Genomic DNA, 14,573 nt, shown 5'->3' with positions numbered 1-14,573 from the left:
AAGATAATCCATCCACCTGACACACTCAAAATTAAAGTGGAAAACCACACTACAGGCTGATCCAACTTTGATGTAATGTCCTTAAAACAAGTAAAAATGAGGCTCAGTAGTGTGTGTGGCCTCCACGTGCCTGTATGACCTCCCTACAACGCCTGGGCATGCTCCTGATGAGGTGGCGGATGGTCTCCTGAGGCATCTCCTCCCAGACCTGGACTAAAGCATCCGCCAACTCATGGACAGTCTGTGGTGCAACGTTGCATTGGTGGATGGATCAAGACATGATTGCCAGCTGTGCTCAATTGGATTCAGGTCTGGGGAACGGGCGGGCCAGTCCATAGCATCAATGCCTTCCTCTTGCAGGAAATGCTGACACACTCCAGCCACATGAGGTCTAGCATTGTCTTGCATTAAGAGGAACCCAGGGCCAACTGCACCAGCATATGGTCTCACAAGGGGTCTGAGGATCTCATGGCAATTCAGGCTACCTCTGGCGAGCACATGGAGGGCTGTGCGGCTCCCCAAAGAAATGCCACCCCACACCATGACTGTACCACCGCCAAACCGGTCATGCTGGAGGATATTGCAGGCAGCAGAACGTTCTCCATGGCGTCTCCAGACTCTGTCACGTCTGTCACATGTGCTCAGTGTGAACCTGCTTTCATCTGTTAAGAGCACAGGGCGCCAGTGGCGAATTTTCCAATCTTGGTGTTCTCTGGCAAATGCCAAATGTCCTGCACGGTGTTGGGCTGTAAGCACAACACCCACCTGTGGACGTCAGGACCTCATACCACCCTCATGGAGTCTGTTTCTGACCATTTGAACAGATGCATGCACATTTGTGGCCTGCTGGAGGTCATTTTGCAGGGCTCTGGCAGTGCTCCTCCTGCTCCTCCTTGCACAAAGGCGGAGGTAGCGGTCCTGCTGCTGGGTTGTTGCCCTCCTACGGCCTCCTCCACGTCTCCTGATGAACTGGCCTGTCTCCTGGTAGTGCCTCCATGCTCTGGACACTTCGCTGACAGACACAGCAAACCTTCTTGCCACAGCTCGCATTGATGTGCCATCCTGGATGAGCTGCACTTCCTGAGCCACTTGTGTGGGTTGTACACTCCGTCTCATGCGACCACTAGAGTGAAAGCACCGCCAGCATTCAAAAGTGACCAAAACATCAGCCAGGAAGCATAGGAACTGGGAAGTGGTCTGTGGTCACCACCTGCAGAACCACTCCTTTATGGGGGTGACTTGCTAATTGCCTATAATTTACACCTGTTGTCTATTCCATTTGCACAACAGCATGTGAAATGTATTGTCAATCAGTGTAGCTTCCTAAGTGGACTGTTTGATTTCACAGAAGTGTGATTGACTTGGAGTTACATTGTGTTGTTTAAGTGTTCCCTTTATTTTTTTGAGCAGTGTATATGAATGATCGATGGCCGAACGACATAGGCAAGATGCAGTAGATGGTATAGAGTGGTGCTGCCATAGGGTTCAATTCTCGGGCCAACTCTTTTCTCTGTATATATCAATGATGTTGCTCTTGCTGCGGGCGATTTCCCTGATCCACCTCTACGCAGACGACAACATTCTGTATACTTCCAGCCCGTCCTTGGACACTGTGCTATCTAACCTCCAAACGAGCTTCAATGCCATACAACACTCCTTCCGTGGCCTCCAACTGCTCTTAAACGCTAGTAAAACCAAATGCATGCTTTTCAACCGTTCGCTGCCTGCACCCGCACGCCCGACTAGCATCACCACCCTGGATGGTTCCGACCTAGAATATGTGGACATCTATAAGTACCTAGGTGTCTGGCTAGACTGTAAACTCTACTTCCAGACTCATATCAAACGTCTCCAATCTAAAATCAAATCTAGAATCGGCTTTCTATTCCGCAACAAAGCCTCCTTCACTCACGCCGCCAAACTTACCCTAGTAAAACTGACTATCCTACCGATCCTTGACTTTGGCGATGTCATCTACAAAATAGCTTCCAATACTCTACTCAGCAAACTGGATGCATTTTATCACAGTGCCATCCATTTTGTTACGAAAGCACCTTATACCACCCACCACTGCGAACTGTATGCTCTAGTCGGCTGGCCCTCGCTACATATTCGTCGCCAGACTCACTGGCTCCAGGACATCTACAAGTCCATGCTAGGTAAAGCTCTGCCTTATCTCAGTTCACTGGTCACGATGGTAACACCCACCCGTAGCACGCGCTCCAACAGGTGTATCTCACTGATCATCCCTAAAGCCAACACCTCATTTGGCCGCCTTTCGTTCCAGTTCTCTGCTGTCTGTGACTGGAACGAATTGCAAGAATCGCTTAAGTTGGAGACTTTTATCTCCCTCACCAACTTCAAACATCTGCTATCTGAGCAGCTAACCGATCGCTGCAGCTGTACATAGTAATATATAATAATAATAATATATGCAATTTAGCAGACGCTTTTATCCAAAGCGACTTACAGTCATGTGTGCATACATTCTACGTATGGGTGGTCCCGGGGATCGAACCCACTACCCTGGCGTTACAAGCGCCATGCTCTACCAACTGAGTAAATAGCCCACCCAATTTTACCTACCTCATCCCCATACTGTTTATATTTATTTACTTTTCTGCTCTTTTGCACACCAATATCTCTACCTGTACATGACCATCTGATCATTTATCACTCCAGTGTTAATCTGCAAAATTGTAATTATTCGCCTACCTCCTCATGCCTTTTGCACACAATGTATATAGACTCTTTTTTTCTACTGTGTTATTGACTTGTTAATTGTGTCAGTTTTCTTGTGTCGAAGGAGAGGCGGACCAAAATGCAGCGTGGTTATTTGTATACAGCTTTAATAAAGATGAAAACACGAGCAGTATACAAAAACAATAAACATGAAAAAACCTAAACAGCCTATCTGGTGCAAACAAACACAGAGACAGGAACAATAACCCACAAAACCCAACACCAAACAGGCTACCTAAATATGGTTCCCAATCAGAGACAATGACTAACACCTGCCTCTGATTAAGAACCATAACAGGCCAAACATAGAAATAGACAAACTCGACATGTAACATAGAATGCCCACTCAGATCACACCCTGACCAAACAAAACATAGAAACATACAAAGCAAACTATGGTCAGGGTGTGACAAATTGTTTACTCCATGTGTAACTCTGTGTTGTCTGTTCACACTGCTATGCGTTATCTTGGCCATGTCGCAGTTGCAAATGAGAACTTGTTCTCAACTAGCCTACCTGGTTAAATAAAGGTGAAATAAAAAATAAAATAAAATAAAAAGAGTACAATATAAGATGAGTAATGTAGGGTATATAAACATTATATAAAGTGGCATTGTTTAAACTGACTAGTGATACATTTATTACATCCAATTTTTACGGTGGCTAGAGATTTTAGTCAGTTTGTTGGCAGCAGCCACTCAATGTTAGTGATGGCTGTTTAACAGTCTGATGGCCTTTAGATAGAAGCTGTTTTTCAGTCTCTCGGTCCCAGCTTTGATGCACCTGTACTGACCTCACCTTCTGGATGATAGAGGGGTGAACAGGCAGTGGTTGTTGTCCTTGATGATCTTTTTGCCTTCCTGTGACATCGGGTTGTGTAGGTGTCCTGGAGGGCAGGTAGTTTGCCCCTGGTGATGAGTTGTGCAGACCTCACTACCCTCTGGAGAACCTTACGGTGGTGGGCAGAACAGTTGCCATACCAGGTGGTGATACAGCCCAACAGGATGCTCTCGATTGTGCATCTGTAAAGGTTTGTGAGTGTTTTTGGTGACAAGACAAATTTATTCAGCCTCCTGAGGTTGAAGAGGCGCTGCTGCACCTTCTTCACCACGCTATCTGTGTGGGTGGACCATTTCAATTTGTCTGTGATGTGTACGCCAAGGAACTTGAAACCTTCCACCTTCTCCACTACTGTACCGTCGATGTGGATAGGGGGGTGCTCCCTCTGCTCTTTCCTGAAATCCATGATCATCTCCTTTGTATTGTTGATGTTGAGTGTGAGGTTATTTTCCTGACACCACACTCCGAGGGCCCTCACCTCCTACCTGTAGGCCATCTCGTCGTTGTTGGTAATCAAGCCTACCACTGTAGTGTCGTCTGCAAACTTGATAATTGAGTTGGAGGTGTGCATGGCCACGTAGTCATGGGTGAACACCTTCCTAATTTTGAGTTGCACCCCCTTTTGCCCTCAGGAAAGCCACAATTTGTTTGGGGGATGGGCATCATTCTTGATGTACACGGGAAACTTGAGCATGAAAAACCCAGCAGCATTGCAGTTCTTGACACACTCAAACCGCCTGACACCTACTACCATACCCTGTTCAAAGGGCACTTAAATATTTTTTCTTGCCCATTCACTCTCTGAATGGCACACATCTACACTGATTGAAGTGAATTTAACAGGTGACATCAATAAGGGACCATAGTTTTCACCTGGATTCACTTGGTCAGTCTGTCATGGAAATAGCAGCTATACTCAGTGTATTAGTGTTTTATATGCAACATGTAAAGAAAGTGTTGGTCCCATGTTTCATGATCTGAAATAAAATAAGCTATCGATCGATCTATCTGTTAGCTTGAAAATACGATGAGTGGTACTCAGTGATGTGTTGTGTTGGATTTGCCGCAAACATAAGGCTTTGTACCCAGGACATAAATTTAATTTTCACCTTTTTTGCAGTTTTACTTCAGTGCCTCATTGCAAGCAGGATGCATGTTTTGGAAAATGTGTATTCTGTACAGGCTTCCTTCTTTTCACTCTGTCACTTAGGTTAGTATTGTGGAGTAACTTCAATGTTGTTTATCCAACCTCAGTTTTCTCCTTTAACAGCCATTCAACTCTGTAACTGTTTTAAAGTCACCATTACTCCCAAGTGGAGCAGCGGTCTAAGGCACTGCATGTCAGTGCTAGAGGCGTCACTACAGACACTCTGGTTCAAATCCAGGCTGTATCACAAACGGCAGTGATTGGGAGTCCCAAAGTGCGGTGCACAATTGACACAGCTTCTTCCAGATTTGGCCTGTTGTAGGCCGTAATTGTAAATAAGAGTTTGTTTTTTACTGATTTGCCTAGTTAAATAAAAAATGTAAAAATATATCAATAAAATGGCCTCATGGTGAAATCCTTGAGCGGTTTCCTTCCTCCATGGCAACTGATTTAGGAAGGACGCCTGTTTCTTTGTTGTGACTGTGTATTGATTAACCATCCAAAGTGTAATTAATAACTTGGAAAAACCTCCCTGATCTTTATGGTTGAATCTGTGTTTGAAATTCACTACTCAACTGAGGGACCTTACAGATAATTGTATGTGTGGGGTACAGAGATGAGGTAGTCATTCAAAAATCATGTTAAACACTATTATTGCACACAGAGTGAGTCCATGCAACTTATTACGTAATTTGTTAAGCAAGCCTTGACTCCTGAACTTATTTAAGCTTGCCATAACAAAGGGGTTGAATAATTAGACTCAAGACATATCAACTATAAATGTATTAATTTTTCAAAAATTCAAAAAACATGATTCCACTTTGTCAATTAGGTTAGTATTGTTGAGTAACTACAATGTTGTTGACTTAAATATTTTTTGTCAATTTTCTATTCTTTTGGCTTTATACTCCAAAAGGCTGCATTTTAAATTAAAGAACGACTATGAGGTTAAAGTGCACACTGTCAGCTTTAATGTGAGGGTATTTTAGTACACAATGTCTACATCAAGCTTTTGACTCAACAAATGTGTTGGATGCAGTTGCCGGTTTGTTTTGGTTGTGTTTCAGATTATTTTGCGCCTAATGGAAATGAATGGTGTATAATGGAGTCACTTTTATTGTAAAAAGAATAAATATACACTACCTTTCAAAAGTTTGGGGTAACTAAGAAATGTCCTTGTTTTTTAAAGAAACACATTTTTTTGCAACATCAAATTGATCAGAAATACAGTGTAGCCATTGTTAATGTTGTTAATGACTATTGTAGCTGGAAACAGCTGATTTTGGGGGGGGGGATATCTACAGAGGTACAGAGGCCCATTATCAGCAACCATCACTACTGTGTTCCAGTGGCATGTTGTGTTAGCTAATTCAAGTTTATAATTTTAAAAGGCTAATTGATCATTAGGAAACCCTTTTGCAAATATGTTAGCACAGCTGTAAACTGTTTTTCTGATTAAAGAAGCAATAAAAACTGGCCTTCTTTAGACTAGTTGAGTATCTGGAGCTTCAGCATTTGTGGGTTCGGTTACAGGTTCAAAATGGCCAGAAACAAAGACCCTTCTTCTGGAACTTGTCAGTCTATTCTTGTTCTGAGAAATTAAGTATTTTCCATGTGAGAAATTGCCAAGAAACGGAAGATCTCATGCAATGCTGTGTACTACTACTCCCTTCACAGAACAGAGCAAACTGGCCCTAACCAGAATAGAAAGAGGAGTGGGAGGCCATGGTGCACAGCGGATCAAGTGGACATGTACATTAGAGTGTCTAGTTTGAGAAACAGACCCCTCATGAGTCCTCAACTGGCAGCTTCAAAAAATAGTACCTGCAAAACACCAGTCTCATAGTCAACAGTGAGGAGGCAAATCCTTTTAGACAGAGTTCCTCTATTCAGTGTCTGTCTTCTTTTACCCATCTTTGTCATGTTTGTCATTTATTGTCATGTCTTGTCCCTGTGCTCCCCATGCTATTCGTTTCCCTCTGCTGGTCTTGTTTGGTTCTATCCCTCTCTCTCCCCCTCCCTCTCTCACTCTCTCGCTCTCTCTTCTCTCTGTCGTTCCGTTCCTGCTCCCAGCTGTTCCTATTCCCCTAATCATCATTTAGTCTTCCCACACCTGTTCCCGATCCTTTCCCCTGATTAGAGTCCCTATTTATTCCTTTGTGATCCGTTCCTGTTCCGTCGGTTCCTTGTATTGTATTCACCATGCTGTGATTGCGTTTCGCCCTGTCCTGTCGTGTTTTTGCCGTGATTGTGTATCACCCTGTCCTGTCGTGTTTTGTGCCTTCATCAGACGCTGCGTGTGAGCAGGTGTCTCAGTCGACTACGGCCTGCGCCTACCCGAAGCGACCTGCAGTCTGTGGCCGCTTCTCCAGTTGTTTTCCCCTCTACAAATCTAGAGGATTTCTGTTATTCCGTTTTGGACTTTAATAAACTCTGTTTCTGTTAAGTCGCGTTTGGGTCCTCTTTCACCTGCATGACAATCTTAATCTTTACTTTTTATTGGCCAGACTGAGATATGTCTTGTTCTTTGTAGCCACCCTTTGCCTTGATGACAGCTTTGCACATTTGTGGCATTCTCTCAACGTGCTTCACCTGGAATACTTTTCCAACAGTCTTGAAGGAGTTCCCACATATGCTGAGCACCTGTTGGCTGCTTTTCCTTCACTCTGCGGTCCAACTCATCCAAACTATCTCAATTGAGTTGAGGTCGGGTGATTGTGGACGCCAGGTCATCTGATGCAGCACCATCACTCTCCTTCTTGGTCAAATAGCCCTTAAACAGCCTGGAGGTGTGTTGGGTTATTGTCCTGTTGAAAAAGAAATGATAGTCCCACTAAGCGCAAACCAGATGGGATGGCGTAACGCTGAAGAATGCTGTGGTACCCATGCTGGTTAAGTGTGCCTTGAATTCTAAGTAAATCACTGACAGTGTCACCAGCAAAGCACCCCCACACCATCACACTTCCTCCTCCATGCTTCACGGTGGGAACCACAGGACAGATGTCCACCGGTTTAATGTCCATTACTCATGTTTCTTGGCCCAAGCAAGTCTCTTCTTATTATTGGTGTCCTTTAGTAGTGGTTTCTTTGCAGCAATTCTACCATGAAGGCCTGATTCACACAGTCTGCAATGAACAGTGGATGTTGAGATGTGTCTGTTCCTTGAACTCCGTGAAGCATGTATTTGGGCTGCAATCTGAGGGGCAGTTAACTCTAATGAACTTATCCTCTGCAGCAGAGAACTCTGGGTCTTTGTTTCCTGTGACGGTCCTCATGAGAGCCAGTTTCATCATAGCGCTTGATAGTTTTTGTGACTACACTTGAAGAAACGTTCAAAGTTGTTGAAATTTTCCGGATTGACTGACCTTCATGTCTTAAAGTAATGATGGACTGTCATTTCTCTTTGCTTATTCTTACCATAATATAGACTTGGTCTTTTACCAAATAGGGCTATCTTTTGTATACCACCCCTACCTTGTCACAACACAACTGATTAGCTCAAACGCATTAAGAAGGTAAGAAATTCCACAAGTTAACTTTTAACAAGTCACCTGTTAATTGAAATGCATTTCAGGTGACTACTTCATTAAGCTGTTTGAGAGAATGCCAAGTGTGTGCAGAGCTGTCATCAAGGTAAAGGGTGGCTACTGTGAAGAATCTCAAATCTCAAATATATTTAGATTAGTTTTAACACTTTTTTGGTTACTACATGATTCCAAATGTGTTATTTCATAGTTTTGAGGTCTTCACTATTATTCTACAATGCAGAAAAAAGTGAAAAAATAAAGAAAAACCCTTGAATGAGTATGTGTGTCCAAACGTTGGACTGGTATTGTATATATAATATGTTTCTAAACACTTCTACATTATTGTGGATGCTACCATGATTACGAATAATCCTGAATGAATTGTAAATACAGTTATGAATTGTGAATACAGTTAGACGCACTAATATCATAGCCCCGCAAAAATTCTAATCTCACATTATTGTGATGGTGAGAAGTTATATGATATTTGTGTGTCTGTAACTTTCTTACTCATCGTTATTCACGATTCATTCAGGTGTTTAGAAACATATTATATATATTTTTTGTCAAATCAGTCGAAGTGATTGTTCTGATAGACAGTGCAAAGAAACAATTGCTGCCTTACAGCCAGCTACTGCACAATCTCTCTTGCTTTTGGCCATGAATCCCTCCTGTGCATGTCATCAATTTGACCGGGCGGGATAGTAGGAGGGGATATGGAAATCAAAGATGAATTGTCATTGGTCTCTTACAATCAGACCACCAGGTGACGTTATGTGGTGGCCAAAACACCTACTTTGCCTTGTCTTAACAGAAGAACAGAGACTGTTGCAGCCTGCCTGCCTTGGTGGAGTATAGAGCTCCACCTTGGAGTTAAAGAAGCTTAACAAATAGATTACAGGTATGAGACACAGCCACTAAATAAGACAATCTGAATTGGTGAAAAAGAAGAAAGAGGACCAATATAAGTCAGAAAATGAGGATGTATTTGCCTGAGGAAAAGCTGAAAGTAGGCTGGCAACAGATGTGCAGGGCAGTGAAGTTTAATTGAAATGCCAGCAGCGATGGTCTTATCTCCACGGTACAGGAGCCTGCTGCCAGTCAGAACATCAGTTAAATGTCATTTTACCTAAGTCTGAATCAGCCTGCCACAATCCCTGCTCCTGTGATGGCAAGGAGGGAGGGGGAGAAGGAGCGGGGTTTGTAATAGGATTTCAGTAGCACACAGTTCACTTCCACCACCTGGACTAAGTTGGTAATTTGATATGGTCCATCAATAGGATTCATTTACTGTACAATGATAATATTATTGTCATGATTTATATATTTATTAAAACCTCTCCCCTGATCCTAATCAGGATCCTGGTGCAGGAGTGGGACCCCAGGACATATCCCTCACCTAGCCATGAATTCATGTTTTAAAGCCAAGCTGGCCCCATGGTAGCCTGCCTGTTTCAGCATGACCATCTGCTAGGCCACCGTTTCACCACGCTATCTGTAGACAGACATGTCTTTTCATCTCTACTTTATAGTGTGTTGTGCTATCATGCGTTGAAGCACACTTTCTTATCTCTGTTCAGGCATAATAATCAGTCATTATGTACAATTGACTGTGTTGTATTGACATCGTGAACTTTCCCCCTTTTCTCATTCAGTCCATTGCTGATATTTCTACCCGTTCATATCATCCCCTTTTTCTTGTTCATACATTCTACCAATCTAATGGAATGTTCACATTTTTCTTTCAGAGGGTGATTTTCAACATTGTCAACTTCAGCAAGACCAAGAGCCTGTACAGGGATGGCATGTCTCCAGTGGTGAAGTCCACCAGCCGGCCTAAATGGTACAGTCACACTTTAAAGAAAACTAAAACAAAAAGCACGTCACTTAATGTGATAGAAGGGAGCGTCCTATCTTTATGATGAAAGCTTAAACCCAAATGTTAACTGAGGTTTTACTTTAAACCTGAAACCTTCATGTTTATTATGATAGGAGAACCTACATGTAGTCAACCTCAGGCCATAACAGATAGCTAGATCCAGCAAAACTGTCAGAATCAGAGTCATCTAACAGGTGCATAAAGGGGCTGTTGATCTCACTCAACACGTCTATACCAATGAAGTTGAGGGTAGATTTGTATATGTTCTATTTGTCCAAAGTAGTACTTGCTTGTGGATAATTTAGTTGTCCTCTAATTTCTCTGGAACTATCTGTTCAACTTGTCCGTCTTTAGTTTTCCAGACTTTAAAAATAGGGTGTTTGAAGTTGTGAGATTGGAGATGTTGTTAGAGATGTTCTGTTTCCATGACAGCGATGGCCTGGTAGTTTGAGGGACAGTGACAGGGATGTTGATTAGATAATTAGAACTGAGACGAGAGCAGCTGCATACGTAACACTTTGTCGTAGACGTGGACCTACGTAGGTTTCATTTTCTCCTGTAACTGAAAACTGTCCTCTGTGTCACACTGCTCTGTGTCAAATGTAAGACCCCTTTACCGGCTATATTAAGTATTTCCACAGACCTGCTTAGTCATAATGTACCTATTCATCTCTAACTCAACATGTTACTTTATCTGTGATCATGTATAGTTTTGCATCATTCTTTTAAAATCCATTGATTTGTGGGTCATTCCACGAATTGAGTGCCTTTTACGACCTTATGCTATTTTTTGTAGACATTGTGCAGAAATATAGAATTTTATAAGCCTTTTATATTAAATGAAGTGCCCTTTAATATATAGACGACATGGGACATTCAATAAAGTGCCAAAATGCAGCATTTTCACATGGCCCCTGTGCATCCTCTATGACTTCTAGGAAGATTTTAACCCACTTCAAATCAAATGTTACTGGTCACGTAAAATTCAGTGATCGATTTACAGTGCAGTAATACCTAAAAATACAAAACAATACACACAAATCCCAAAAATGTAAAGAAAGGAATTTATAAATATCAGGACGAGCAATGTCAGAGTCGGGAACAGTGCATTCGGAAGGTATTCAGAACCCTTGACTTTTTCCTGTTACAGCTTTACTCTAAAATGTATTCAATAATGTTTTTCCCTCATCAATCTACACACAATACCCCATAATGACAAAGCAGAAACAGGTTTTTAGAAATGTATTGTAATTTATTAACAATAAAAACAGAAATACCTTATTTACAGAAGTATGCATACCCTTTTTTAAGAGACTCGAAATTGAGCTCAGGTACATCCTGTTTCCATTGATAATCCTTGAGATGGTTCTACAACTTGATTGTTGTCCACCTGTGGTACATTCAATTGATTGGACATGATTTGGAAAGGCACACACCTCTCTATATAAGGTCCCACAGTTGACAGTGCATGTCAGAGCAAATAACAAGCCATGAGGTCAAAGGAATTGTCCGTAGGTGGTCAGAGATTGTATCGATGCACAGATCTGGGGAAGGGTACCAAAAAGTATCTGCAGCATTGAAGGTCCCAGAGAACACAGTGGCCTCCATCATTCTTAATTGGAAGAACTTTGTAACCACCAAGACTCTTCCTAGAGCTGGCTGCCAGGCCAAACTGAGCAATCGGGGAGAAGGGCCTTGGTCCGGGAGGTGACCAAGAACCCGATGGTCAATCTGATAGAGCTGTAGAGTTCCTCTGTGGAGATAGGAGAACCTTCCAGAAGGGGAACCATCTCTGCAGCACTCCAACAATCAGGCCTTTTTGGATACCTACAGCACCCGATGTCACAGGAAGGCAAAAAAGATCATCAAGGACAACAACCACCCCAGCCACTGCCTATTCACCATCGCTATCATCCAGAAGGCGAGGTCAGTACAGGTGCATCAAAGCTGGGACCGAAAGACTGAAAAACAGCTTCTATCTCAAGGCCATCAGACTGTTAAACAGCCACCACTAACATTGAGAGGCTGCTGCCAACATACAGACTAAAATCTCTGGCCACTTAAATAAATGGACCTAATAAAGGTATCACTAGTCACTTTAAATAACACCACTTGAATAATGTTTACATATCCTACATTACTCATCTCATATGTATATACTGTATTCTACACCATCTACTGCATCTTGCCTATGCCGCACGCTATCGCTCATCCATATATTCATATGTATATATTCTATTCATCCCTTTACATTCTGTCACACCTTGGTCTTAGTATTTTGTGTTTTCTTTATCTATTTGGACAGGCCAGGGTGTGACATGGGTTATTGTGGTGTGTTTTCTGTCTTGGGGTTTTGTGGGGTGACTAATTAGTCTATGGCTGTCTGAGGCGGTTCTCAATCAGAGTCAGGTGATTTATCGTTGTCTCTGATTGGGAACCATATTTAGGCAGCCATATTCTGTGAGTGTTTTCGTGGGTGATTGTTCCTGTCTCTGTGTAGTTGTTCACCAGACAGGCTTGTATAGGTTTTCACGTTCCGTTTGTTGTTTTGTATATATAGTTATTGCATGTATCATTCAGTTTCATTAAAGAACATGAGTAACCACCACACTGCATTTTGGTCCGACTCTCTTCCAACAGACGAACGCCGTTACACATTCGTCTGTATTTGTGTGTATAAGGTAGTTGTTGTGAATTTGTCAGATTACGTGTTAGATATTACTGCATAGTCAGAACTAGAAGCACAAGCATTTCGCTACACTCACATTAACATCTGCTAACCATGTGTATGTGACCAACACCATTTGATTTGATTTTATGGTAGAGTGGCCAGATGGAAGCCACTCCTTAGTAAAAAGCACATGACAGCCTGCTTGGAGTTTGCCAAAAGGCACCTAAAGGACTCTCATTCCATGAGAAACAAGATTCTCTGGTCTGATGAAGTCAAGATTGAACTCTTTGGCCTGAATGCCAACCGTCACATCTGGAGGAAACCTGGCACCATCCCTACGGTGAAGCATGGTGGTGGCAGCATCATGCTGTGGGGATGTTTTTCAGAGGCAGGGACTGGGAGACTGAAAACCTGCTCCATAGCGCTCAGGAACTCAGACTGGGGTGAAGGTGGGCTCAGGGTCAGGGTAGGCAGAGGTCAATAATCCAGGGTGGTGTGACAAGGTGCAGACTCAGTCAGGGCAGGCAGAATGGTCAAAAACAGGAACTATAAAAAGACATGAACAAGGGGAAAACACTGGGAGGCTTAACAGACATACAGAGAACACCGGTATAAATACACAGGGGATAATGGGGAAGATGGGCAACACCTGGAGGGGGTGGAGACAATCACAAAGACAGGTGAAACAGATCAGTGTGTGACAGTACCGCCCCTCTAGGGGCACCACCTGGCTTCCTACCTGGTTGACCGGGGTGTCGGTATTGGAAATCCTGCGATGAGGCCTTGGTCCAGAATGTCCCTGGTGGGTGTGACAGTTACATAAAATTTAAAAAAATAATAATGAAGTACAGTAGCTTAATTTGTGAATTGGAGACTACCATCTCAGTTGTCTTACTTGGCACTGGAAGAAAATTGTCTAGAGCCTGCTGCGAATGTAAAATAATTGTACTTTATCATTGTTTGTTGTTATCGAGAAATTGTTACATTTATCGCGATATAACTTTTTGTCCATATCGCCGGGCTCTGGCACCCAAAATAATTTGTCATTTCAAGTTTCAAGTTTTTATACATTTGTACGGGATACACATTGTATACACCGTCCAACTAAAAGCTTACTTGCAGGTTCCTTTTCCACAATGCAACAACCATAAGAAATAATACAAGATAAGAATTTCTTAGTCGAATAGAATGTTTGTGTGTGTGTGTGTGTGTGTGTGTGTGTGTGTGTGTGTGTGTGTGTGTGTGTGTGTGTGTGTGTGTGTGTGTGTGTGTGTGTGTGTGTGTGTGTGTGTGTGTGTGTGTGTGTGTGTGTGTGTGTGTGTGTGCGTGTGTGTGTGTGTGTGTGTGTGCGTGCTATGTTTGTATTGAAAAAAAAAAAAGCATTTGCAATATGGATTTTGTCCATATCGCCCAACTCTAATTGATACCATTCACATACATGTTTGAGGGCTGCTAGAAGGCCTATCTCTGCGATGGACATTGTAATAGTCATACATTGCAGCACCTGAACTTTTTTTTAAGCATACCACATACTCTCTGTATGAATTATGCATTAGAATTCCAAAACTGATGTTTCTGGTATAATTTGCATATGAACCGTTGGTTGTTTATGTGATTGCTGTCATCGGTAATAGTCGTAGAGTGGTGGATGCAGAGGTGGGGGCGGGAGGGTGTCGTGGGTCTGGGTGCATCTGCCAGACATGCCAAGGCACAGGGCTGACGTGGGAAACAGGGTTACGTGATCAAGTGTGCCCATTCAACAGGAGC

At 42.7% G+C, this 14,573-nt stretch overlaps 1 protein-coding gene across 1 annotated transcript in view; it reads left to right on the top strand.

Moving 5' to 3' along the window:
* Window positions 1-14,573, top strand: part of LOC124037766 (cytosolic carboxypeptidase 6-like) — a 489,347-nt gene that overhangs the window by 194,369 nt on the left and 280,405 nt on the right. Inside the window, exon 4 of the mRNA XM_046352789.1 lies at window positions 10,005-10,099. Within this exon, the coding sequence (XP_046208745.1) occupies window positions 10,005-10,099 (95 nt within the window). The remainder of the gene's footprint in view (window positions 1-10,004; window positions 10,100-14,573) is intronic.

The sequence above is a fragment of the Oncorhynchus gorbuscha genome, linkage group LG06 (genome assembly GCF_021184085.1).
Source record: "Oncorhynchus gorbuscha isolate QuinsamMale2020 ecotype Even-year linkage group LG06, OgorEven_v1.0, whole genome shotgun sequence".
NCBI classification, from domain to species: Eukaryota; Metazoa; Chordata; class Actinopteri; order Salmoniformes; family Salmonidae; genus Oncorhynchus; species Oncorhynchus gorbuscha.
This window is presented reverse-complemented; position numbering and strand designations above follow the sequence as displayed.